This window comes from Electrophorus electricus, chromosome 18, assembly GCF_013358815.1.
Source record: "Electrophorus electricus isolate fEleEle1 chromosome 18, fEleEle1.pri, whole genome shotgun sequence".
NCBI classification, from domain to species: Eukaryota; Metazoa; Chordata; class Actinopteri; order Gymnotiformes; family Gymnotidae; genus Electrophorus; species Electrophorus electricus.
Genome location: NC_049552.1, coordinates 15,572,416 through 15,599,915, shown reverse-complemented (window position 1 = coordinate 15,599,915; position 27,500 = coordinate 15,572,416). Strand labels below are relative to the sequence as shown.

The 27,500-nt window shown below is 46.7% G+C and overlaps 2 protein-coding genes across 5 annotated transcripts in view; one reads left to right on the top strand and one right to left on the bottom strand.

Annotated features, from left to right (window-relative positions):
- The window catches only part of astn1 (astrotactin 1), a 199,646-nt gene extending 190,720 nt beyond the window's left edge, over nucleotides 1-8,926 (top strand). For all 4 annotated transcript variants that reach the window (XM_027011363.2, XM_027011361.2, XM_027011360.2 and 1 more), the window contains 3 exons: nucleotides 2,600-2,700; nucleotides 2,878-3,061; nucleotides 7,599-8,926. In XM_027011363.2, the coding sequence (XP_026867164.2) occupies nucleotides 2,600-2,700; nucleotides 2,878-3,061; nucleotides 7,599-7,836 (523 nt within the window). In that variant the 3' untranslated portion in view covers nucleotides 7,837-8,926. The remainder of the gene's footprint in view (nucleotides 1-2,599; nucleotides 2,701-2,877; nucleotides 3,062-7,598) is intronic.
- A 488-nt stretch (nucleotides 8,927-9,414) lies between these two features.
- The window catches only part of pappa2 (pappalysin 2), a 40,510-nt gene continuing 22,424 nt past the window's right edge, over nucleotides 9,415-27,500 (bottom strand). The window contains exons 11-23 of the mRNA XM_035536496.1: nucleotides 27,079-27,272; nucleotides 26,837-26,947; nucleotides 26,597-26,732; nucleotides 26,290-26,464; nucleotides 25,317-25,458; nucleotides 24,975-25,152; nucleotides 22,775-22,988; nucleotides 21,074-21,242; nucleotides 20,655-20,787; nucleotides 20,111-20,220; nucleotides 18,699-18,770; nucleotides 12,689-12,787; nucleotides 9,415-11,068 (exon numbers count right to left, since the gene is read on the bottom strand). Coding sequence (XP_035392389.1) covers nucleotides 10,964-11,068; nucleotides 12,689-12,787; nucleotides 18,699-18,770; nucleotides 20,111-20,220; nucleotides 20,655-20,787; nucleotides 21,074-21,242; nucleotides 22,775-22,988; nucleotides 24,975-25,152; nucleotides 25,317-25,458; nucleotides 26,290-26,464; nucleotides 26,597-26,732; nucleotides 26,837-26,947; nucleotides 27,079-27,272 — 1,838 coding nt within the window. The 3' untranslated portion in view covers nucleotides 9,415-10,963. The remainder of the gene's footprint in view (nucleotides 11,069-12,688; nucleotides 12,788-18,698; nucleotides 18,771-20,110; nucleotides 20,221-20,654; nucleotides 20,788-21,073; nucleotides 21,243-22,774; nucleotides 22,989-24,974; nucleotides 25,153-25,316; nucleotides 25,459-26,289; nucleotides 26,465-26,596; nucleotides 26,733-26,836; nucleotides 26,948-27,078; nucleotides 27,273-27,500) is intronic.

The following is a 27,500-nucleotide window of genomic DNA, read 5'->3' as shown; positions in this document are numbered from 1 at the left end:
ACTCCTGTGTGAAGGTTTTCTGTACTTTGATTCGTGATGAGATGAAATAGAAACATTTAACTGTTGAGGACATTAGCGAGTTGTTAATGTTAACGTAGAACAGTGAGTAGACCGCATCACTTCAGCTAGCACCTTATATCGGTTAGCGGTATACACACCTCCTGCAGTTACAGAGGACATTAGGATGGTAACAGCAGAGGTGGCTTAGTGGTTAAGGTACTGGACCAGCTATCAGAAGGTTGCCAGTTTAAACGCCACTGTTGGGCCCCTGAGCAAGACCCTTAACCCGTCATAACTGTAAGTGGCTTTGGATAAAACTGTCAGCTAAATGTTAACATTAGTGTTCCTGCATTTCTGAATGTCTTGTGGATGTCTGACATCTGGTAGCTAAACACATGATCTCAAATGTAAACCATTAGAGGAACACCTGAACACCTCAACTAACTAAAGCTTTATAAATACCCTGTTTCTCCAGTCCCTCCCGCTGCATGAATGGACCAGACCAGTCATATGCTGTGTGTTGGTTGAGTCGCTAACTCTCAGCACACTTGTGTTGACCGTCCTTTCAATCGCAGTGGCTAAAGTGGAAATTCAAAGACCAAACAAACAAACCAGGAACACCCCTTGTATCTCCTGTGCATGTGGTCAATTCAATAAATACATTTTTAAAAATTACTGATTCATGTCCAGGGCAGACTTTCACAGAAAACCATCAGGTCTATGTGGAAACATCATACCGGGACAGTCCAAGGCCCAGTACCTCGGACTGGAGTGTGTTAGTGCTGTTATTGGCATGACTGCCTCTGGGTTTGGCTGTGAGCTTGACTTGGAGATCAGTCAAATGGCAACCAAGCGGTCAGCGACAAACCTCTGCGTGATTCTGAAGCATTACAGCTCCGAGACCCTGAAAACATCACAACTATTTGCACAAAATGTGTCTGGAGCACTTCCTGCTCCTCCACTGCCCGAAAATCATTTGGACCGAGTTCACAGGTTCTGTTAAATTAGCCCCTTACTTCTCTATTGTGTATAATACCAGACACAAACCTGCACAGACACTCACCTGCACAGACACTCACCTGCACAGACATGTTCCTGCACAGGTGTGTCCCTGCACAGGTATGTTCTCTCATGGGGAGTGGCAATGAATTGTGGGATGAATCTCAAGGCTCGCGCGCACAGCTGGCAAAGTGCTTCATGCTTTGGAACGACTTACAAGTGCCTCAGCAGTACGTCTTGATAGCAGAAACAGTAACTGAAAGGTGTGTGTGTGTGTGTGTGTGTGTGTGTGTGTGTGTGTGTGTGTGTGTGTCTTCTCACAAGGCAAAGTGAAGGAACACATGTAATATCCAAACCAAAGTCATACAACATCACACTATGACCATGAACACGCTGTCACAAACATAGCAATGTCGTTTCCATGGCGACAGGAAGACAACAAACATGGCTAGAATATTTAAGAGCAGAGACCCAAGGATATGGAGTCTGAGAACACTGACTACCCGGGAAAAAAACATTAGTCTCTGGACACACTGGAAATGCGAAAGTGAGCGTCAAGATTAATGACTGCAGCATTAAAAACTAATTTATGAAAGGAAAAAAAAAGAGGACAAGGTTGTGTTAGAAGAGACGAGTTATACGCCCCCACCAAGCAGACGTGGACGCTGGTCTGGTGACGTAAGACAGACGTTTCCTCAGCGAGATCAGTTTCAGTGGACGTGTGTCTGTAATGACTGCCTGGACGTTCTAGTAAAAAGTTCCTGCGCGCTCACACACACACACACACACACACACACACACATTCAAATACAAATACATTAAAAATAATCATAGATATTTGCATTTGTATGTATGTTCAAGTGTGAATGTGCATGTTTACATGTTTGCACGCATGTGTGCTTGCGTGTGTTTGTGCATGCATATTTGTGTGTGTGTGTGTGTGTGTGTGTATTTGTGCATGCATATTTGTGTGTGTGTGTGTGTGTGTGTGTGTGTATGTGTGGCACACACCTCTGTCTCATACACATGTCTACACCTTTAAAGACTAGAATGGTGTGGTAGGTGGCTGTTGTTAAGGTTGCCATCCACTAGAGGGAACTATAATTCCACGTAGTGTTGCGGCATTACCTGAGGAACACACCAAGGAGAGGCTTACCAGGCCCGCTGGTCCTACATCCATCCCCCAGGCTGCGGGGCGCTCCGATCTGATCCGAGGGGTCTATCACGGAGGTCGCGAGCTGATACGTGGCTTTCCAGTTGTTACTTATCTGTGGGGGGGGGGGGGGGTTAGTTTAGTTTAGTTTTGTTTATTTGCTTGCATTTCCTGTTTTGCTTATTTGTTTGCATTTCCAGTTTATAACATTCGTTTTAACCGTATGCCAGTTCTGTAATTAACATATACATAAAGTACCACATTCATATTACCATAAAGATGAGCCTTTCACCAGCCAGGGTCTCAGAACAAACCCAAGAATGGACAACATCATTCAGCATCAGTCATCCTCGCAGTCCGCGAGTGTTTTCTGTGGCGTGTAGCTTGGGCGTGTCCTGCTTCTGCTGGTGGGCGGAGCTAACGGAGCATCCCTGTCCGTCGTCACAGGTTCCGACTGTGGGCGGTGGACAACACAGGCCGGCGGTCCAGCCCCAGTGACATCACCATCAAGACTCCGTGTCCAGCTGTGGACGATGTCAAGGCGCAGGGTACGGCCTCCGTAGCCACCGGCCTCGGGCTTGGGTCGGATCACACTGGGCTCAGGCAGGGGTGACCTGGGCCAGACATCACACCAACTCACATGTTTAGTAGCTGTGAAAACATAACAACAGCAAGTTTGACTGCAGGTCAGACTCTAATCTAAATCCTTCTCCGTGTCTGCCCAGAAATAGCGGACAAGATCTACAACCTGTTTAATGGTTACACAAGCGGCAAGGAGCAGCAGACGGCCTACAACACGCTGATGGATGTGGGCGCGCCCACGCTGCACCGCGTGCTCCACCACTACAACCAACGCTACGAGAGCTTCGGAGAGTTCACCTGGCGCTGTGAGGATGAACTGGGGCCCAGGTCTGCTCCCTCTCTCTCTCCCTCACTCTGACTCCCTCTCTCTCTCCCTCACCCTGACTCCCTCTCTCTCTCCCTCACCCTGACTCCCTCTCTCTCTCACTCTTTCTCCCCCTCTCCCTCTCTCTCTCCCTCACTCTGACTCCCTCTCTCTCTCCCTCACCCTGACTCCCTCTCTCTCTCCCTCACCCTGACTCCCTCTCTCTCTCCCTCACCCTGACTCCCTCTCTCTCTCCCTCACCCTGACTCCCTCTCTCTCTCACTCTTTCTCCCCCTCTCCCTCTCTCTCTCTCACTCTGACTCCCTCTCTCTCTCCCTCACCCTGACTCCCTCTCTCTCTCCCTCACCCTGACTCCCTCTCTCTCTCCCTCACCCTGACTCCCTCTCTCTCTCCTTCACCCTGACTCCCTCTCTCTCTCCCTCACCCTGACTCCCTCTCTCTCTCCCTCACCCTGACTCCCTCTCTCTCTCACTCTTTCTCCCCCTCTCCCTCTCTCTCTCCCTCACTCTGACTCCCTCTCTCTCTCCCTCACTCTGACTCCCTCTCTCTCTCCTTCACCCTGACTCCCTCTCTCTCTCCCTCACCCTGACTCCCTCTCTCTCTCCTTCACCCTGACTCCCTCTCTCTCTCCCTCACTCTGACTCCCTCTCTCTCCCTCACTCTGACTCCATCTCTCTCTCACTCTTTCTCCCCCTCTCCCTCTCTCTCTCCCTCACCCTGACTCCCTCTCTCTCTCACTCTTTCTCCCCCTCTCCCTCTCTCTCTCCCTCACCCTGACTCCCTCTCTCTCTCCCTCACCCTGACTCCCTCTCTCTCTCCCTCACCCTGACTCCCTCTCTCTCTCCCTCACTCTGACTCCCTCTCTCTCTCACTCTTTCTCCCCCTCTCCCTCTCTCTCTAGTTTTAAAATCAACAGCATACACAGATCTCACAGATTATTCTAGAACATTGAGAGGAAGGTGAGAGAATGTATAGTTTATAGAAGTCATAACCACAAAATTCAGTTTTTTCCCATTACTAACAGCTAGCTGATGTCCTCAAAACAGCTATTAATAATTGTCCTGCAAATGCCAAATTAAAGATCCATATTTATAGTTGGGTTATTTGTGTTGGCTCAGATCTAATTTAACGCAGTCACACTGATTAGGACGCCTTCTACCTCTGCGGTTCCGGACAATCTGAGGTTGAGCTAGCTACCGTCCAGAACAACCTTGCAATACCTAGCCTGCCATTTCTGAACTGTTGCTCAGTGTTTTCTTAACATAGTCATGTGTTGGACACAAGACCTGCATGTTGCCATGGAAATGCACAGTTCAAGCAGGTGACTTCAGTTAGGAATGTTTGGACACACACCAGCGGCCTTGGTGCGAATTACAGGGTTATTTTTGAAAGTCTTTATTCTGGCACAGTTTACGGCTCCCAAGGAGAGTGGTTTCTACACGCAGTCTCATACAGTATGATAAACGCACTCACCTTGAAGGGATCTGAAGCAAGTTTCATTCTGTCATTTCCAAATCCCAGATTCCAGATAGCTTATCAGTGATTCATTCCTAGTGTGCGTCACACCAACTGCCCAGTGACTCACACGAGTTATTGGAACTGGAGATCATAAAGGAGAACATAAGCCTCCACAGACAGGTGGAGAATTGCTCAAGATGGTTTGGGCTTTGGAGAGGACCTCACACCGCGGTGACGCAGCAGAGTTCTGGAGACGAGGGGCCACCGTCGGACGGGGACCCGTTGACGTCCCCCGCGCTGGACGTGTACCCGAGCTGAAATCCAGGCAGCAGAGACTGACAGAGCGACACACACTTCCCCACAGAAGCAGCGACCAGCCTTGTTTTGATGCTCTTAGATTTGCTCACCATGTGCCCACCATTTAAATGCAATTTGCATTAGCTAGACATAATGCATTTAAATGTCATTTGCATTAGCTAGTCACAATGCATTTAATTGTCAGTTGCATTAGCTAGTCACAATGCATTTAAATGTCATTTGCATTAGCTAGTCACAATGCATTTAAATGTCATTTGCATTACTTAGTCATAATGCAAACCTACAAGTCAACTAGTGGGCACCTACACCTATTATAACTGATGTTATAAACTTGGATTGAGAATGTGTGTGTGTGTGTGTGTGTGTGTGTTGGGGGGGGGGGGGCAGTGGGTGAGTCTTTAGGGCAGAAGGAGTGTGCCTGTTTCCTTCTGTGTATCTAAACTGGGCCTTTGGGGGTTCCCATCTACTACTGCAGCACAGTCTCACCAAACAACAAACTAAACACAGTCTCACAAACACTGAGCTCAACACAGTCTTACCAAACATTGAACTCAACACAGTCGCACTAAATGTTGAACTAAACTGTCTCACCAGTCACATAGCCACACACTTTCTCACCAAGCACTAAACACATTTTCAGCAAACATTGTGCTAAACACAATCTCACAAAACACGTCTTTCCGTGTTCCCTCATTCCTATTCCTGTCTTGCTAATGTCATGAATGGCGTGGGCGCTGTTTGTCTGCCCTAGCTCAGCACAGCGAGGAAAACTGTGATCTGTGACTATAGTGAACCCGTCCAGCCGGTGAACTGGTACAGTAGTCGCGCTGCTGGTGGAATGTTTCTGGAAGACAAGGTAAATATGGCACTGGGTACAGGCTGAGGTGGCGGGGATGTTCCCCACTGGGAAAACAGCTGCTCCTTTCAAATGACTCGGCCAGGGAGTCCTGCCAGTGTCGCGTTTAGGGTCAGTCAACGTTTGGAGACGGTGGTGTGTCTCTGTGCAACGCAGATGAATGTTTTTGCCCGAAGAGTGGATGAGAGAGGAAGAGAAAAAGAAAAGTGAGAGAGGGAGGGAATGAGAGAGAGAGAAAGGTAAAGCTGATGGAGAGAGGGAGAGAGAGAGAGAGAGAGAGAGAGAAAGGTAAAGCTGATGGAGAGAGGGAGAGAGAGAGAGAGAGAGAGAGAGAAAGGTAAAGCTGATGGAGAGAGGGAGAGAGAGAGAGAGAGAGAGAGAGAGAGAGAGAAAGGTAAAGCTGATGGAGAGAGGGAGAGAGAGAGAGAGAGAGAAAGGTAAAGCTGATGGAGAGAGGGAGAGAGAGAGAGAGAGAGAGAGAGATAGAGAGAGAGAGAGGGAGAGAGAGAGAGAGAGAGAGAGAAAGGTGATGGAGAAAGAGGTCCTGGCAAAGTGCAAGAGGTTGAAAACATACCTTGGAAATGAGAGGCCATTTTCCACATCCATATATGCTGGGATTTATGGTGACAACCGTTGCTATTTGGAGCCGAAACCAAATTCACTTGAAAAATTAAAGCATAACAAACCGCAGGGTTTTACTTTTAAGCAAATAAACATCCAAATTCCTGCAACCGCTGAAATGTGGCAAGATATTAAAAACATAAATACATTCAGAAGAATGAAACAGATGACAGCATCTCAGGACTAGACAGGGATATTTTTTATTTAATGTGCTAGCGATTTCTGATATCATTAAAATTCCATCTTAATATTCTGCGAGGTGGTAGCCAAGGTAAATGATACATTTTTGGACTTTGGGTTGTGTTCCTCGGGTGTGTGAAGATGATGGTGGAATCTCACGGATGCGCCTGGACTGTGAGTCGCTAATGAGAGCAGACAGACGGAACCCAGCGTGACCCCCAATGCCATCACAGATGCACTCTGTGCCCTTAAAGCCGTCCCGTTCCTGAGCTGAGTCTCTTTGGGCTTCAGTATTTACACTGTAGCTTCTGGTTTTGGCACGCGGCTGGGGTGAAGCTATGTCCCTGGAATGGGACGTTCTTTCCGTGCCTGTACTATCCAGTTTCAGCCACTTGTTTTTGAGAAGGATCTTGGTGCGGCTCATAGACACAGTGCCTCTTACCCAACCCTATACAGCCTCCTACCCAACACAGCCCACACCCTCCTCCCCAGTCCAATGCATCCCTCCCACCAAACCCAATACACCCCCTTCTCAGCCCAGTCAGCTTCCAGCAAGCAGCGGGGCACTTTTACTTGTGCGTTTGGTTTGCATCTCCTCTGAATTTTTCCTGACTGAGGAAAAAGAATGGCAAGGCCATGACTTTACGACTCAGTGTTAAACAGTGAGTAGGTGCTCGTATCGGAGCAGAAGTGCACCACTAAAGTTGAGAATGGCATGTATCTGTTCTTTTAGCTGTTTCCAGCCTTCTACTGTATTTCATATTTACTATATCGGGGTTTCCCTTTAATCTTTCACTCTTGATCTCTGTCCAGTATTGGGGCTCCAATGGTTGGAAAATTTTAGGTAGTTGAACAAATGTTGTGTTTTCCACTCCTACGGGATCACCAGATGGATCATAGCTTTGAATTCTGTGTCAGCAGCGTAGGTCGGTTACGGCATCACCAAAGTTACGATTTGTAGCAAATACTTCTGGATCCATCATCACTAATGTGGCCAACTTTTGTTGGAGAAAGCAATATGTCTCAGAGTACAGGTTAACACATTGTATTATTAAGTCTTGTTCACGTGTGTGTGTGTGTGTGTCTGTGTGTGTGTATGACTACAGGAAAGCAGGCCTGATTCTGTCTCAGCTTCATGACCTCAGCGGCTGGTGTCGGGGTCTCCTGCAGGGGCCCAAAATTGGCCTGCGGAGAGCGTCTCTCAAATACCTGTCCTGCCGCTACACAGACACCAAGGCCTTTGGTCTCAACTGGGGGGAGCTAGGCCAAGATTTGCGCAAAGCCTGCGAGGAACAGACTCTCCCTGTGATGTACAACGACTACGGCGAACCGAAGGAACTCTGAGCTCCTGGAGGACGGCAGGAAACTCCTTCTCCTTCCTCCCCACAACACCTCAGTCCTTGTGTTCCACAGTATTTGGTTCTAACGTTCCTCCTGCCTCCATTGGTTTTATTGTTCTGTCTGTCAGCCGCTACGAGGACAGAATTCACTCCTGGTTTCTTCTGCATTTTGCACTGGAGCTACAAAGCTAACACAACGTTCTTAAACAGAGACATCTGTACCTGAATCGGACAGATAACAGATTTACAAAAACCGTGTAAAGATATTTCAGGAGACGCTCAACACTGGATGCTTTATGTCGCTTTCATTTTAAAAATTACACTGAACAAAAAATTTACAGTTTGTAGCGTCATGACCTGCTAACAGGTGGTTTCATGCCCTCTGTTCTGTTGTACATTAAAATAAGTAAGAGTTACATGGTAGTACATCAAAAATAACAACACGTTGAAATACAATAACACACAAAAGACAAGACAAATGACACCAATGGGGTGCAGAGATTGTGTATAGTGTAGGATTTAATTGATAGTTAGTATGTCAGATATATTTCACAGTCGAAAAAGTTTGGTTACACATTTCAAACATGCAGAAGAAGTACAACTTCTGATCTGACCTTGGTTTGGATTTCTTGCATTAGTCCTGGTTCGGGATATGGATTACGGCAGGATGTAGTTCTGGAGCGGAGAACAGTGCTTGTAAAGTGACGGCGCTGAATCATTAGCCCGAACGTTAACACGAATGCTGAAAATATTCTGTTACACAGATGTGTCTTCCTACCAGGTCACGAATGAAAGGAGCAGATTCCAGCAGAGTTGTGTCAGGAGCTGTCGATGTGCATGACGATGTGTATCAGGCCCAGAGATGGAGAACCTAATCGTGTTATAACGTTTCTATTTGCATTTCTCTGTGACTTTGTGAACATGAACCCAGCGGATAAGGTGATGATATAAATACATTTGTAATTTTTTTCTGTGCTAGCAAGGCATTGATTTGCAGTACTAATAGCATAGGACGTTTTTTTCTTGGAGAATGGAAATATATGCATTGTTGTCTTCAGGTGATTAAAGTTTTACTGAGTTCTGTAAAGACTGAAGGTGGCGCGTTCATTTTGATTCAATGGCGCGCACGTTTAAGTCCGAAAAACGTGTCAGCAGGACACAGAGGAAGTATAAACACAAGACAGCTATTAAGGCACAGAAAGAAAAGTACGTTTTGTGTCGCTTTCCTGTTCATGCCAGTTTGCCCCTGTCTTTGACCTCCTGTGCAGTGCTCCTCACTCACGTGCTCAAGCCTGTTAGTTCTCGGCCCTTTAACTGTGTTCCATTTGTCTCCGCTCATGTGTTCCGTTACGCGTTCATTTTTAATTGTGTTCTGTAAACAAAGGTTGAATTCACTGATCCATTGATGTTTCCTGCCACATCAATCATTACAGATAGATAGATAGATAGATAGATAGATAGATAGATAGATAGATAGATAGATGCATGCATGCATACACACACACACACACACACGCGTGCACGCACACGCACACACACGCTCACACACACACACACACACACACACACACACACACACACACACACACACACACACACATACATACACACAGATGAAGCTATATTTTGACATGCAGTGTCCAGAATGTCCCTTTTGTTGGGACGTGAAGAAAGCATTTCCTCATCTGTGTCCAGAAAGCTGGCCCACTGGGAATCCTAAGGAATCTTATTTCGGAGAAGCCAGATTATCCACGTCACGATACGATATGTTTATGTCCCTTACCGAACAAAATGCTTTTCAGCCACAGTTTGCTGATTTTGGAAGCTTGTTTGCGTCGTGACAAGCGAGGAATCTCTCCTCTCTCATTAGAGTCGTTAGTCTCGTAGCACCTGCAGCGTGACGTCCACGTCATCTACCACGCTTGGGGGCAAATGGGGCTTTAAAGTGTATTTGATTTCAGAAGTGGAACCTTTTGGGGGGGCTAAGGGTGGGAAGGAAGGTGTCTGGTAGCGGACCCTCATGAACACGAAGCGATCCGGTTCACGGTGAGCAGGGCTCTTTCCACCTGTGGCGTTTGTTAGACTGCTGAGTTTTAACGTGGATGTATGTGCGGTCAAACCACTAGAGGTTCAGAGAAGCTTTTAGTCATAGTAGTGTGTGTTTCCGCAGATGACGGACACACTAGCGTACACACGTAGATGACGGACACGTATCCTTCTGTTGTGTCTATAGTACACATAGGTAGGGAAAAATGCTATTATGAATTATGTAACTGATGAGAGATAGCAAACATAAATGCTGAAGTGGCTGAATTTCCTAATGTACTGAATGTAGTATTGAACCTGAAGTAACTGTACAGAGCTTTTTTTAAAGTATGTTTAAAAAAAGGTGTTTACCGTAAACTGTCTTGTTAATGTTTCTAATTATTTTTATTCCGAGTAAAGGTGCCCGGAACAGTTTTCCATTACATCAGTGACTGCATGATCACACGACCACACGGATCTTTCTGACTGGAACTGCTTGAAAACTTGTTTGGTCCCACTGCATAAGGCCCACAGCGAACATTTTTAATTAATCTCCACATCATAAACAAACAAACAAACAAACAAACACATTATAATAAATATTCTTTCATCTGCACCATCTGGAGGAAAATGACCAAGTTTTAAGCTATGCTAATTTTATTGATATGACAGTAAAGTTATACTTTTACAGACAGTGTCATTTAAGAATAGGACATCATACATATGTGGCCTTGATTTGTCTCGGAGCATCCAGGCATGCACTGTTGGTTAAGGCTTGGGAATGTTCTTGGGAATGTTCTTGGGTTGGCCAGGATTACAGTACGATACAAGCTACAACACTACTGATACATCATTTGTATAAAACCTTTCATCAATATGGAATAAACATTGAGTTCTAATCGTTCATATGGTGTATATGAATGCTTGTGAGATTAAATGTTAAAACGTCAAATCTACACCTACATTATAGACTTTCTGAATATATTAGTAAATATTTTGTGGATGAGTGTTTAAACAGGGCTTCCCAGGGCCTTCTGTTGTTCGAGGTTCGCGGTTATGGCCACGTGGATTCCCCGTGCTGGAGGCCGGACACTGGAGCTGTCTGCTCAGTGCACCTCGCTGTGTCGCTCGCGGTTCTCACGGTTCTCCTCAGCCTCTGGGTCGCGGCAGGTGCACTCATCCACGTCGCAGTCCACCCCAAACTGGATGACCTGTCCTCCAAATCACATGCGCCACAGTGAGCCACCGAATCTCACACCCCTGTGTGAGCCACTGAATCTCACGCGCCAGAGTGAGCCCCCGAATCTCACCCACTTGCATGAGCAACTGAATCACATGCGCCAGAGCCACCAAAATCTCACGTGCCTACGTGAGCCACTGAATCTCACATGCCAGAGTGAGCCACCGAATCTCGCGCGCCTGCATGAGCAACTGAATCACACGTCAGATCCACCGAAATCTCACGTGCCTACGTGAGCCACCGAATCACACGTGTCAGAGTGAGCCACCGAATCACATGTGCCTGCGTGATCCACTGAATCACACATGTCAGATCTACCGAAATCTCATGCACCTACGTGAGCCACAGAATCACACGTGCCTGCGTGATCCACTGAATCACACGTGCCTGTGTGATCCACTGAATCACATGCGCCAGAGTGAAGCACCCAGCAGTACGGAAGCACTCAGGAGCTTCCGAAACCTTGTTAACCTTGTCAGACATCAAGCCAGGTGTCAGTTATCAAAGAGATACAAGACAAGCTAAACATGTTTACTAGCACACTGATTTATCAGGCTGGGCTTCACGTCGGCAACTTCAAATTTATTACTCGGTGGACCTTCACGCACAGAAAGCAGAAGCTACAGATCAAAGTAGGAATCTTATTGAACGAGGGCGCAAAGAAAGAGGCCTGAGAGGATAAGGGAAGTGTCAGCAACCAGAAGAATGTGTAACGTCCCCCGGGGAGCAGCGGGAGGGCTCGTCCAGGAACAGTGACATCACCACGGGTCCCAAAACAGGCCCAGACGCTCCCTGCAGTGCCAACGGCCACGCGCTGCCACGTTCACATGTTGTTTGAGGCACGAGGTGTCTTGTGTTGGCTAACTGACGGGTCGGAACCCGGTCCGCTTTTCTCTGACCTGCTCAGTCCCGCGATGACTGTGACGAATATGACGGATGTTTCTTTCGGTGTTCAAATGTTCTAAAGTCATCTAATGCAGGAGCGAATGCTAATCCTGCTTGTTATTGTGAGTCCCTGGCAATTTAAGAAATCACACGACATATCGCGTTCGTCAAAGGCCTCGGTAAGTCACGTCGTATGTTGTGCCGTGAGCCTGTCAGACACAGCAGCAAAGATCGATATGAACTCATCTGTCAGCATTCACTATTACCACTAATCCTGGATGCTCATCAATGGGCACCCTTGTCGACGCCTTCGTGGTGGGGGCGGAGCCTCTCCCTGGGAACGGTGTCGTGGGTACTGCTGGAGCCACACTGGCAGGATGCATCACTCATTTATAAAGGCACTGTTTTACAGCTGACTCAATGAGCTCTGACGCATGCGAGCGCCGCCACCCGCGAGCTCTGCTACCGAAAGCTGTCGCACTGAGCTCAGCGCTCCCAGGGTTTGGCCGCTCGCACCGGGGCACCGCAGCAGTGGCACTGATATGAAAGTCTGGCATCCTGCTAACCAGGAAAAGAAAGAGGAGCCACAAAGTCTGGAATAACACGGCACAGGCTGCACTGACGAGAAAACTGCCTCGCCTCCACTCTAATCAGTGTGTTTAAAAGCTGAACTCAAAATGGCCCTCAGAAGAAGGTTTGAACCTACCTTTCCAGTGAGGAGTGTAGACGGGCAGCAGTCTCCTCCGTCGTACTGGCAGTACGCTCTGTTATTGATGCTGTCACACCAACCGTCTCCTCCAAATGGCTTAGGGGAGAGAGAATTAGCTTTAGCGTCTGTCAACAACTTTACAACCCACCAACGATAACAAGTTTCACTTGTGAGTCGCACGCCAGCTGGAATGGTTTTCAACAAATGTTTGTGCGCAAGTTTGCTAAACAAAACCTTCCCAAAACATCGACATCCCTTCTTTCGAATTCCAAATGGTTTCTATCGTCAAGAATATCACCAAATTGGAAAATTGAATTAGCAAATTGATTTCTCCGAATACCCCAGCGGTCTAAATTGATTTCATGCATGGACACTTTCCCCCTCTGGCGTGAGGGGCGATCCCCACTTATCTCTGAATGTGAGAGGAATCTAAGTCTCCTTGAATCCATCCCAGTGGCATTCCAATATGGGAAATCAAGCCAAAACTCTCTTTCGCTCATATGAGAATCAAATTCCGGATTGGTCTTGGCATCTAGACTGTTTGATAATCATGACACAACTTCCTAATGCTCCAGATGTTCAGAAACATTACTTCACCTGTGCAAGACAGAAAATACTATTACAGCAAGGCATTAGATCTGGAATGGTGTATAATTACCAAATTTAATCATGTGTCATAACGACAGTCCCACAACTTAACCTTCAGGTTTTGGCAGCGAAAAGAGCAAACAAGCCAACTTGCCAAGGATTCATTTGGCTTTCCTTAAGTGGAGATATTTCCAGGAGTCCACAGTCCAGCACGGCAACAGCTGCTGGGACCTTGCTGCAGAGTTTCACCCCTTCTGAAGTACACTTAATCCAAAATGGCTTTTCTGCCCTCTCCTGAATGCCAAGCTGTGAGCAGATATCGGTTCTTTGTTCTGTTAAGCTTTTAAGTTCATCCAGTGACTGGACGAGTGATTTATGGTGTGCAACACACGCTGAAGTAAAGAGTTCTCTGTTCAAAGGAAACACTTTTTGTTAAAAATACATTCAAATCTAGTTGTTTGTAAAAACCATACTTCATGTGAAAAGCTGGAAAACAAACAAACAAACAGAACAACAGAAAACCTCTTTTTGCGTTGGGACCCCATTTTACAGTGTGCAGTTTACTGCGTTCTCTGTTGGGGAACTCCACGGGTACGATATCAGCAGTTCCTGAAAGGGTCTTAAATACATTGAAGGTGCATATTTGAGGATAAAATCTCAAGCCAAGACTTGACAGAGGTTTAGATGAGAACACTGACCCATCAGCGAAGGCTGAGTGAACCAGAAGAAGGAACGAATCGCACTTGTTCAAGCCGCAACGCAGGACGACAAAGGTTCCTGATCCAGAGCTGCCGTAGCTGCCGGGCTTGAGCACTCCGTATAAAAACTCCCAACCAGAACCTTATCAGTGATCCAGAATCAGACCCTTTCCCTCTCTGCCTGACACATTTTCAACAATTCAACAAACTATTCGAAGAGTTCCAACTTCTCACGTTACACCACACTCTCAGCAGGAGAGGGATCGAAGAATGCCTTTTTTTTTCCACCGGGTGGTGCGTCATTTAGGTTTCACGTTAGGAAGACACGTCTCCGGTTCACGGTGGGGGTTACAGACCACACGGGTGGCATGGCGGAGGGGGATCTGGTCTACAGCAGAACTACTACCCAAACTTTGAGTGGGGCCTTCCATGTGAGTAGTCAGAAATTGCAAAACAGAATCATGGTGGGTATCTTTGGCAACATTCCCTGAAAAGTGGTTTGGTGGGCATCCGGGGCACAGCTTCAGTGAGCAGGCACTGTGGGCACTGGGCACATGTGGCCAACTATGCAGAAAAGCCTCTAGAAAGCAGAACTTACATTTAAAAAATAAATTAGACCCAATTTCTGGCCTTTTTCATTTCTATTGACAGACAGCTGCAAACATGCTGCTTCCAACGAGTTGGCCGCTCCACTCAGGCTAAATGGGCCTTTTCCACGGAAACGCAGTGCATTTTCAAGAGTCAATCAGAAAACATCTGATACATTAAACACCTCCATCTACTGCTTGTCTGATACATTAAACACCTCCATCTACTGCTTGTCTGATACATTAAACACCTCCATCTACTGCTTGTCTGATACATTAAACACATCCATCTACTGCTTGTCTGATACATTAAACACATCCATCTACTGCTTGTTGTTGCATTAAATACATGTTTGGTTGAACAACAAAATCAAATGTTCACATTAATATATCCACATTGTTGCTGCTTTTTACAAAGTAACAAAAATTTCTACTTCGTGATTGCTCAGATTTTTACAGTATTTTATTTTTACTACATTTTACATTTATAGTTCTATGCATTTGGTTAGTGTAGAGTCTATGCATTATTTACTAGAGTTTACATGTACAGTTCTGTGTATTTGGTTAGTGTAGTGTTTAATGCCGTATTTACTGAAGTTACATGTACAGTTTTGCTTATTTGGTTAGTGTAGTGTTTATGCAGTATTTACTAAGGTTGACATGTACAGTTTTGTGTATTTGGTTAGTATAGTGTTTATGCAGTATTTACTAAGGTTTACATGTACAGTTTTGTGTATTTGGTTAGTGTAGTGTTTATGCAGTATTTACTAGTTTACATGTACAGTTTGTGTATTTGGTTAGTTTAGTGTTTATGCAGTATTTACTAAAGTTTACATGTACAGTTCTGTGTATTTGGCTAGTGTAGTGTTTATGCAGTATTTACTGATGTTACATGTACAGTTTTGTGCATTTGGTTAGTGTAGTGTTTATGCAGTATTTACTGAAGTTTACATGTACAGCTCTGTGTATTTAGTTAGTGTAGTGTTTATGCAGTATTTACTAAGGTTTGCATGTACAGTTTTGTGTATTTGGTTAGTGTAGTGTTTATGCAGTATTTACTAGTTTACATGTACAGTTTGTGCATTTGGTTAGTTTAGTGTTTATGCAATATTTACTAAAGTTTACATGTACAGTTCTGTGTATTTGGCTAGTGCAGTATTTACTGATGTTACATGTACAGTTTGTGTATTTCGTTAGTGTAGTGTTTATGCAGTATTTGCTGAAGTTTACATGTACAGCTCTGTGTATTTAGTTAGTGTAGTGTTTATGCAGTATTTACTGAAGTTTACATGTACAGTTCTGTGTATTTGGTTAGTGTAGTGTTTATACAGTATTTGTAATCAGGCTTTGTCACTTGCATGCATATACTGAAAATATAAGCTCCGCCCCTGGTGAATGTCCTCTCACCTAAACCGCAGACACAGTCAGGCTTCTGTTATTTCATACCCCCCCCAAAAAAAGTGTCAACAAATGTTTGTCCTCTTCATTTTGGCCAAGGTGTGTTGGAGAGCGAAAGTTCCAGTAACCTTATTAGAAGCTGGCTACAGCAGTCCTGCCCAGAAGCCCAGCCCGTCATGGAGCTGACCGTCTCCTGAGCCCAAGGTGCAGCAGTGTCCGCTCAACCATCCAACACGGTTTCCTTTCCTGGACTCCAAAAAGGGTTTTACAAGGTATCCATGAGCTTTGCCCTGACATCCAAGAGATGATTTAAAGCATCAATACTTAAAATGAACTATTGACTCCATGAGTCACCTCCGTATTTTTAAAAACACAATTAACCCCTAGCAACTGTTTCCAACTGAGTTTCCAACTCAGCTCCGAGCACGTGAACAGCACAGACGCTACCACACTGTCGCAAGAAAGTGCCCTCAACAAACATTTTCCCGGAAAAACTATCAAGGCGTCACTAAGTCTTATGTTGCGTTAAGAGAAATTGAGCCTTCGCAGGTCCTGTGTTCAAGATCGCTGAAGCGCTTTCTACTGGTTTACATGATATTCCGTCCTGTCGATCGCACAGGGCCCTTCCTGCATTCTCTGGGATTATTCGGATGTTTTCTGTTACAAAATTCATTACTTGTTGTTGATGTCTTTCAAGGTTCATGGCACGAGTCAAAAGTCTGCCTTATTTTCATATTAAAAACATTGAAGATTCTAAATGAACTGTGCCGCCGACTACCAGCAGGGGATGTCGTCGTATCAAAACCAAAGCAATGATAGTCAGGGACGTAAACAGAGAATACTGAGTGCTGACCCGGGGCAAACATCTCTGTATCACCAACATGTAGAGTACCAGAACACTTTAGTGTTCAGGACACCGAGACAGCGGCATAGAATCTTCAGCAAGGGAAGTGGCATCTGGATTGGGCCTGGCACAGTGCATCAGCGCACACAGTGTCACCATGTTGTCATGGAGGATTCAGTCAAAAGCAACCGTTTTGCTTTTCGGAGAGAAGCATGAAGAAGAGCGAGGGGCGCTGGAAGGGGGATGGAACACTCTTAATGTCCGACAGCGTCTCCGCTGAGCCGTTCCAGTTCCACAGACGGTTCCAGACAGCGTTAAAACAGGATGAGTACCACGTCAAATCTGTCCACCGTCCTCTGAAATGACGCCAAAAGCTACATACTCAAATGTATTCATTTTTCTCTGCATCAACATATTGACAGAATTATCACATTTTTTCTTCAGTCTCTCAGAAAGGATATCAGTTTGTGAACACAGTCCATTATGCTGTCGGATACTATAGTGGTTTTCCTTGGCAGAAGCAACTGGCACAAGAATTCCAGCTATGCCTTGGATATTTGTTTACTGGTAGTTACTGGTGAGCTCTCTCAGAGAAGTAAGGGCTCATAAAGATATTACTGCAGTGCTATTGTTCTGGTACGAAGCCGCTGGCACATCCGTTCAGCCCCCGACGCTTTGTTGTGCAGCACGCCGTGCACCAAGACCTGCACTGGGCTCTGAGACCACAGATAAGTGCTTTTCCCATCTCTGCCAGTATCTGGGGAAGTAGCAGCCAGAACTGTCAGAAACCTGAAACACACTCCATGAAACACACTCACTGTTTACTCTCGCAAATTGGCAATTAATCAGTTTAACGGGTGGGGGGGGCACCTTAGAGATTTAACCAAATTATGAAAACACCAACTGTTTTACTGTTTTATCCGTCATGATGGGAAGGTATGTTACTCTCATCCCTGAATTAAAGACCATTTGCACTTTGTAGTGTCTGATTTAATATGTCCATCGGTTCCAGGACTTCCTTCAAATTCCCCGTGGCCAACTGACCCGCATGCACGCCGATCAGATCATACATTTACCCTGGCACTTCTGGGTCGAAGAGTTAGTGCACTGGAGGACAGTGAACAGGATTCTGTGAGCTGAGGCTCGGTAGAGGGAAGGAGGAACTCCGTTCCTGTATAAACCGCGTTCTGTGCGGGTGGTACGACTGTCGTCGGGGCACTGTCATTTTCTAACGAAGCAGTGTCCGATTGCTCTTGAGTTTTGCTCTTGGCGGTGAGGAGCATCGGACACCTCCATGAGGAGGCGATGTGGGAACTCTTTGGCTAAGATCAGCAGCTCGTCATCAGCGTGAGCGGGACGCAGCAAGGTGCCGAGTAATTAATTAATCCCCCGCCATGACTAAAATAGCTCAGCTAAACCCCGCATGTCTCCTGCCAGTCACGCTCTCTGCCTGGCTCATATTCCTTTCAGACTACAGACATTCACAGGACACGCTGTCTCTCCCAGGGCTGTTTCTCTCTCGGCTAATCAACTAATCAACGGTGGCGTTATCTCTCACGGATGATCCTGGACCCGTCTCAGCCGCGCCCTCTGCGTGCACGTCTGCCGGGACCCTGTCACACAGCAGGCCCAAGCTTACCATGGCATGCACATCAGACCAGGCCAACGCATGCATGGCCCAGAATCCCTTCTGCTCCCAGCCCACCCCCCCCAAAAAAACCACTCTCCAGAAAACCAGAGGCGTAGCAGGAGTCGGAGGAGCTGAAAGCTCTGATGGTGTTCCTGCAACGACCCTTTACGATCACGGACTGTTCTGGAGTTTTATGGTGCTTGCTTCCACTAAAGCAGTTATGACAATGAATTCCTGCAAACTGAAGAGCGGGAAGACTGACCTCGCAAGCCTGAATGCAGTGAATATTCTCCGGGTTTGGATGCCACCTCATTGTGCCCGTGCACACAATGCTCTGGAAACACACACACACACACACACACACACATCCTGTGAATATTTATTGTCTTCACTGCAGCTCTGTACTAATATGTAAAAACAGAAATTCATCTGTATTGCAGAGTATTTGTACTGCTTATTTTTGTCATGTGAGCTGTTGATAAGTCAGGAACTGCCTCCTCCGGTGTAAAGGCTCAAATGCTACACTAACTGAACCTAGAAGAGCATTCAGATAGGCAGTGTGTTTTAAGCACGAGCTCTTTCCTTGTCTGTCTTGTTTGGACAGAAAACCCATCGATTTGACACAAATTTGCTATACGGTCCCGCGTGTGGAAATCGGAACCGTTCCTGGGGAAGTTCTCGCCGTCAAAATTTCTGGAAACCAGACTCTTATCTCCACTTCATCTTCCACTGTGACCTTCTCTGCATCACACTTACTCAATCCAAGAGGCTGGAAGCATTCCTGAAAAGCACACTCAATGTAAGGGTGCCGGAGTTTGATTCTAAACAGCGAACATGAAAAAGTCCGCCCAACACCTCTGGAGACAGATCGCTCGGTGTGTGGTATTTTAATTGTCTCCTGTATAAACATTTCCCCTGAAAATTACTGGCGTTACAAAACACTACGGAGACGGGGAACGACGTCAATGAAGAGGGAAACTGAAGTGAAGGGTGAAAGGCCAGCTCATCGCTCAGACTTGCCAGTAACGACTGGTTATCAGTGCAGTTCCAAACTATTCGGGTTGAAACTCCTTTGGTTGTTTGGCGCCTGGTAGGGCCACCCAAACATAGATCTGAGTGTTTTATGTTAACCTGCTGGCCAAAAGACCTCAAGCTACGGAGGGCGAATCGGGGTGAAGGGGTTGGGGGGGGGTCCGTGGGGTCCGGGGGGGGGGGTACATTTAATCTTTCAACATCCCTGAGATTTGTAGAGAATTTTTTGCCTGTTTTGAAGGGAAATGCTGGCAGCGTGGCTGTGCACGGGGGGTGAGGTTACGTACAGGGACAGTGCCTGGTCCCCCATCACAACGCTCCGGTTAGAACCGATTTTCACATTTTGTGCAGGCAGTGTTTTCGACCCTGATGAGTAACAGCTGAGGACAGGCGAGATGCATTCATTTCTGAACTGTCTCTCCTCTGCGTCTCTGCAACTTACAGACTGTTTTCTTAGACACACTGCAAGCTTCCTGGTTGCGTTCGGCTCCCGACATCGGGCGCAGCCAAATGGTCAGAATAGTAGCAGGATGAGAAAAACGAGGTTGTTTACGGAAAGGATGGAAAGACTTCAGTTGGAGAGCGTTTGGAGCTTCGAGGACAACCAACCGACGGTATCAAATAGCGTGTCGGTTACCTCACCTGAACCCTGGTTGGGAGGACCCAGTGTTTGAGAGTTTCAGCCGTGGAGTTAGTGGCCAACACCACAGGGTCACTCAAGGGCACCGTGCATGTTGGGTAGCAGACCGCACCTGCCGCAACACAAAGCAAGCTTTGCTCCAGGGCTCATTTGCATCTGTTGAATATATTCATGTAAACACATTGGAAAAAAAACCCCCCAAAAAAAAACCCAACAAACAGGCAGTGCTAGCAGTCATCCGTGGCTAGAGGATCAACGCCAAAAGTGTTAGTGCACAAGCAGCCTGGCCATAATTACACTTCCCAAGAAAGTGTAGTCTTGTTGTAATACTACAAAGTGTTAATCTGGAGTAGGAACTATACCGCACAACCAAACTGAAAAAGAAAAAGAGTACAGGACAATGTAAACATGTTCCAGTTCCTCCAGAAGACCAGCAGTGATGATCACAGTGATGCTATATGCAAAGTTGAATGTGATCATTAATAAGTGATTTAAAAGTGTAAAAAAGTATGATTCCTAAAGGAGTGGGTCTGTGTGTGTACTCACCCACATCTGAGCCCTCGTCACAGGTGTGTTCCACCTGGTTGAGCTCCCCAAGCGTTGGACACGCCCCCTCAATCTTCTCACACATTGAGAAGTCTTCAGTCCAACTCCCGTCTTTGGTGCAACGGATTGTGGACTGCAGAGAGAAAAAGCTCAACAGATCTGCGTAACACGGAGCTTTTCATGATACATGAAAGACAAAACTAATAAAGGATATGTGGTGGTGCACTGGAAACATAGTAACTGCACTGGAAACCCATTAACTCCACTGGTAATAAATGAACTCCACAGGAAACACGTTAACTGCACTGGAAACACATTAACTCCACTGGAAACACAGTAACTGCACTGGAAACACATTAACTCCACTGGAAACACAGTAACTGCACTGGAAAGACACTGGATACACAGCCCACACTTACCCTCTCTGTAGGGTCCGGGCACTGGAGAGTGCACACACTGTCAAAGTCCAGGTGGTTGGTGCAGGTGTACATGCCCTGGAACATAGGAGGCAAGGCAGGGCAGGAGACTGGCGAGCAGGAGCCATTCTGCCACACACCTCCCTCTAAACACTCCAACCTCAGTAACTTCCTGCAGCACACACACACACACACACACACACACACACACACACACACATCCGCACATCTCAGCGTTCCTGACCCTGATCGCATGGCGGTTACGTGGGCACAGTGCACCCATGGCCAACTGGGCAGAGAAGCCTCTAGAAAGCGATGTTTGTATAAAAAAACCAAAACATCAGTTATTGTTTTACATTTAATAAACAAGCCGTTCACAGTTTATGGTCACTTTCATCTCTTCTTTCATTCTAGTTAAAAATACAAACAGCTGCAAACGTGCTGCATCCAAAGCAGCTCTGCTCTGCTTAGTCTAAACAGGCCGTTACCATGGAAACATGCAGCGTGTTTTCAAGAGTCAATCAGAAAACGTCTGATACATTGAACACGTGCATCTCCTGCGTGTCTGCTACATTGAACACGTGCATCTCCTGCGTGTCTGCTACATTGAACACGTGCATCTACTGCATGTCTGATACACTGAACACGTGCATCTACTGTATTGGGTTGGTGCTGGTCTTGAGCTGTGTTTCCTCATGTTACTGAAAACACAAGCTCCAACCCTACCCCCATCCTAACTTAACCTGACAAGATTACAAGAATCTTTCAGGGAAATCTTTCTTCTCTTATAGTTGTTCAAACAATAATGTTTGCATGTTTTCCTCTCGTAATGGGAACATTTGGTTCCCGCAAAGAGAGCAAAAATAAACATTCATAAATCCTGTACTTGCCATCAGCAGTATGGCATACGGGAGCTGGGATCAGAGGTGCTTGCTGCTGTATCCACGTCTATTATTAACTCCTCATTCCGTTTGAGTCCAGCACTCGGAAGCCTTTCCAAGCCGGAGAATAACGTGCACTCCCGCACAACAAGCATTACGGGAGAGATTCCTGCCAAACTCCTGGGACACACCATCTGGTACAATTCATTAACCATCAAGTACTGACGTCCAGAGAACTGTTTACTCACTGCTTATACACAGAAGCGAAATGATACCTGCCTTAATTATTGCGTAACACTTCTCTTCAGAGAGTCATAAAAGCTGCACTGTGGACTCATAGCGGAATGTCTCCGAGAGCAAACATGTCGAGATTATTAATACCCAATATTAATAATGTGTTTAAGAGCGTTCGTCAGACCTGCCGGCTATCTCCTGCAGCCGGAGTGGCCGATTAAGTGCTTACTAGCGTGTTAAATGACCCAGAAAGCTATAGCAGCTGAAGACACTTGCCCTCGCTGGCATTACGCGAAGATCCACTGTCCCAGACTGACTGAACACGTGCCGTCTGCTTGGTCAGATTGAGCATCCATCAGTAAATACAGCTGACTTAATTACAGAGACATATGGTGAGATCTCGACCTTCTCAGAAACATGTGCACCACTTAAACAGTGATAAAAGCAATTTTCTTTATATAAAGCAGGTTCAAAACCCATTTAAAAACGTACGTACAGCCAAACTACAGAAGACAACACGTCAAATATGATGATGAACAATGCAGCACATACAAAAAAACGAACCAGCATGTAAAGAAATCCCACTCACTTCCTTGTACGTTTGCTGATGGTTCCAGCGACGTAGTAGCCTGGGTTACATCTGTAGCGACACACAGTCCCCACATCATGTCTGCTGCCCTCACACTGGGGCATCACGAGGCTGGCATTGGGCACAGCTGGCGGACCCGGGCACTCAATCTTACAGTATGCCTCCGGGAAGGACCAGAGGCCATCATTAAGGCACACCAAAGCATCACTCTCGCCTGGGCACAAATCACACATCATGGCTGAAAACCAGGATCTTAAAATGCCGTTCGGTGCTACAAAACCTTCTTTGCTGTGTTTTCTAGATACTTGTCCGCATACTGTCAGCATAGTCTTTTGTTCCCATGATTAGGCTGGCCACTTTAATAACCGCTAAAAGGAGGACATCTGACCCCTGAAAAGGGGGACACACCAGACGCAGGGATATGACACCACAACAAAAAATTAAAACTTTCTAGTTAGCTAACAGATCTCGGAATCTGTAACATAAATGGTTTTACCCACCAAACCTGGCACCTATTTGCAGTATTGAAGCCTGGTAGAGTGTACTATAGTAATAGGAATAGTAGTGTCTGTCCAGGTGTCCTGCTGGACAGAGGACAGGACACCTAAAAAACCAACTAAAGCTGGACATCTGGGCCACCATACCTGTGTTACGTACACACAACTACATGTGTGTGGGGTGAAGAAGTGAAGATGAGACAAAGTGGGTAATGGAAGATGGAGAAGCAATTATCGGTTTTGACTGAAATCCAGTCATTTTATTTAAGATGTTAATGAACATTACGGAACGTCCTGCTAGCATGTAGCTTGTGTGGCGTAACTGAAACTATTAGATGGTAAAAGATATCTAATTAGGTTTTGTTAAAAGTACTTAAGCAATTTTATTGCTTAATCAAACTATTGAATCTCTTTTATAAAGTCAAACATAAGACAGAAAGAAAAAATGAATCTTTAGGAGCAGTTCAAAGCGCAGATGACGTGGTCCAATTTAGCAACACCAAAAATGGCAGCAAACACTCTTCTGTTCTTTTTTCAGTGTGTGTAAAACTGCCAGCCAGCACTAGTCCTTAAACCACAGACGTGTAAATAATAGCACCAGTTCAAAGCAACTGGCCTTGATATCGTAAATAAGGGCTCAGAACACTGACGGAGTTAAAACCGTGTCAGCAATCACGGCCTTCCATGTTGGCTGTGGGCTGATCGCTCACGGCACCACTGGAGACACAATAAACACAACAAAAGCAATTTTTCTCAAAAGCGACTGCTGAAGTTGACACGCTCTTGTATTAGATGTGCATAGTGCAAGTTAAACAGTCTCTAGATGTGATAACCAAGTATCCGGTTTCATAAATACACGTCTGGGTCCAAACTGCTTAGAGATGGGTCCAAACTTCAGTACGTTACGGTAACACATGCACGAGGAGACACGGATGCCCCGCAACACCACGATTGACAGGCTGACACACACACACACACACACGATTTAATCGTGAGGTAATGGAGTCAGAACTGGAAACCTTTTATTCTGCTGAGTGGTAAAAGAAAAATAACGTCCAATACATTCTGTGTGTTTGTGTGTGTGTGTCTGTGTGTGTGTGTGTGTGTGTGTGTGTGTGTGTTGGGGTGGCGAGGATGGTAGGTAGTGGACCACACCACTGTGAAACACATGTAGGGGGGTGCAATCTTTTAAAACTTAAAAACAAATTGTTTTTCATCCAAAAGTTCTTTCAACTCACAATTATGTATTTTATATTTAAAATCATATATTCAGGGGGACAACTCTGTTTTAGTAGGGGGCGGGGTTTAATTCGGGGGGCAGGGCTGTATTAGGAGGCGGGGCGAGGGGAGTGGCCTCTCTGGCTCTGGTGGCTGTTGTGTGGTTGCCTCGTGTGCCACCTGCACGCTGGCCTCCTGTGGACGGCCAAACCACGTTTTCCTGTGTACACAGGCAGAGAGAAGAGGATAGCGGCCAGACGACCTCATTTACATACACACACACACACACACGCACACACATCTAAAATCCCCAAGCCATATGAAAGCAGACAGCAGACAGGATGCATAAAAATATGTTTTGGAAACATAAACCATGCCCCCTACCCCAGCTTACACAAGGCAAACTGCAGTCTCAGAGGGTGAAAGGCAGAGTGTGTAACCGTGGCGCACGTTACCTTACACTGTAGGACAGGTGAGTGTGTTACCTTGCAGGACGGCTGGGGCATTGCAGGTGAAGGTACAGCGTTTGCCAAACGTTGTGCCCCAGGGGCAGGAAAAGCTGGCAAAGAAGACCTGAGATTGATCAGGAAGGCCACAGTCCACTGGCTGACAGCTGACCACACGGTCCCAGGTCCCATTCACACACTCCAGCTCTGTCTTGCTCTGAGATGAGAGAGAGAGAGAGAGAGAGAGAGAGAGAGAGAGAGAGAGAGAGAGAGGGGTACCATGTTCAGCTTGACGGGTTATCCATTCAAATTCAAATGTCTACTACACTGTTTGGTTCAACTGTCTCGGTTGCCAGGGAGACGGGGATGCTGTGGCCGCACCTGTCGAGGGCGAATGGCCGGACCACTGAGCACACTGAGTGTGTATCCACGGCGACAGGTGACAGAGCAGTGCATGGGCTCCTGGCTGGGTTTGCAGTCAACAGACGCATGATCGACATTCACTGCTCTGCAGGAGGCCATGCTGCAGGGATTTTGCACACACACACACACACACACACACACACACACACACACACACACGATGAAGTGTAGACATCATGCTTGTGCACTCTGTGTACCATGCCTGACACCTGGTGCACCTCATTAACAAGCCCATAACGATCCGGGACAGGTGAAGCGGTGGAGATTGCGGCGTCACTGGGACAGGTACGGGAATAGCGAGACACTTGCATCCGTTCCCATCGGAACGTCTCCAAGAGCTTTCATTTGGATGCCCTGCGTCTGTAAGTCTGTCTTTGATTGTTCAGATCGACTCCCATGTCTCTGCTAACCTTGCACTGACCTTTCCGGAGACCCTCACCTTATGGAACTACCATCAACGTTTATCCAGTCTGTTTCATACTGCACATACTGTTTGGATTATCTGCCTGCCCTGTGTGAGCTGCTGAATTACACAAGCTCTTGGCACCGTGGTGGGAGGATCTGAGTTCGTACAAAGTCTTCTGATATCTTCTGTCTCTCTCGCTAATAACAGCCACTGCACATTGGGACTGAGTTGTCTGGTCAGTCAGTGTTAAGCAAAATGTTAAAATTTTCAGTGTACATTGTTGCAACTGAATTACAAATCACATTTGTAACGTAGTCAGTGTATGTTCACCTATATATGTGTGTGTGTGTGTGTGTGAGTGTGCATGCGTGTGTGTATGTGTGTGTGTGTGTGTGTACATGTGTGTGAATATGTGTATGTATGGCTATATGTATGTGTGTGTGTGTGTATGTGTGTGTGTGTGTATGTGTGTGTGTATGTGTGTGTGTGTGTGTGTAGGCGTGGGAGAGCCCACCCTCAGCGCACCCCGTGAGGGCGAAGGCACTGAAATTGCAGAATGTGCGCAGGGCGACGCCCAGCACAGCCACGTGGGGCGAGAGGAAGCCCAGCTGCACCCAGGCGGTCTTGAAAAAAGGTCGGCTCAGGTTATGGGTCACGTTCACCACTAAGGGGTTACGATGGCATGACAGCTCATAGGTACCTGCACGCACACACACACACACACACACACACACACACACACACACACACACAAATACGTTTAAACTACTACACAAATCCCACCAAAACCCCCATTGCTGTAAAAATCAAAGGATGTTTTTTAAGTGTGTACCGAGTGTGTGGTTTTCTCCCATCGTGTCACAGAGCTGCACAGACACCTTTTTTCTGCAGGTCTCCACGTGCGGCCCCCCGTCGTGGGTCAGGAAGATGAGGACAGCCACTGCCACTCCAGGGGTCTCAAATCCCACCTTACCAAAGGAGACGAGTGCAGAAACAAAGCTAGCATGAGCCAGGTGCAGCGCCGCGCATGTCTGCACGTCCCGGGTTGGCCTCGGAGCGGGGGCGGGCATACCCTCAGCCACACAGGCTCCTGGGGGCCACCGGCAGATGACGGGGCACTACAGGGCACCCACGCGGCTCCGAACAGGGCATCGTTCAGCTCGACGTACTGAGACCTGCACAACTGCACAGAACAATGGAAATGGATGATGTCATCATTTTAATCCAATCAGCTAATGTGTGTTTTTAATACGATAGTGACGGTGTGACACCTATGTGTGTGCGCGCGCATGCGTGCGCGTGTGTTTACACCACCCGAGTGAGGTCTGGCTCCCCCGTGGCGGTGTGTGCGGGACACCGCTGGTCCTGATGGGACCCGGAGGCGCTGGACGCCCACTGGTCCACGAAGCCCTGTGGTGTGAAGACGCCACAGTCTGGAGCACTGGAAGTCCTCTCAAAGTCCTCGTGCACATCATCACCCTCAAAAACATAGCAACGGCTCGGCTGACCTGAGCAGGAAACGGACAGAGGAAAGGAGAAAGAGAAGGAGGGAGAGAGAGAGAAAGAGAGAGAGAGAGAGAGAGAGAGAGAGAGAGAGAGAGAGAGAGAGAGAGAGAGAAAGGGGAAATGTGAGATAGTCAACTCCAAGATCTCTCACAGATGTCAAATGAGATAAGAGCACCTCTAGGCAACATGGCCACGTCATGAGGCTTGGTGAAGAGGTGTGGCTTTCATGG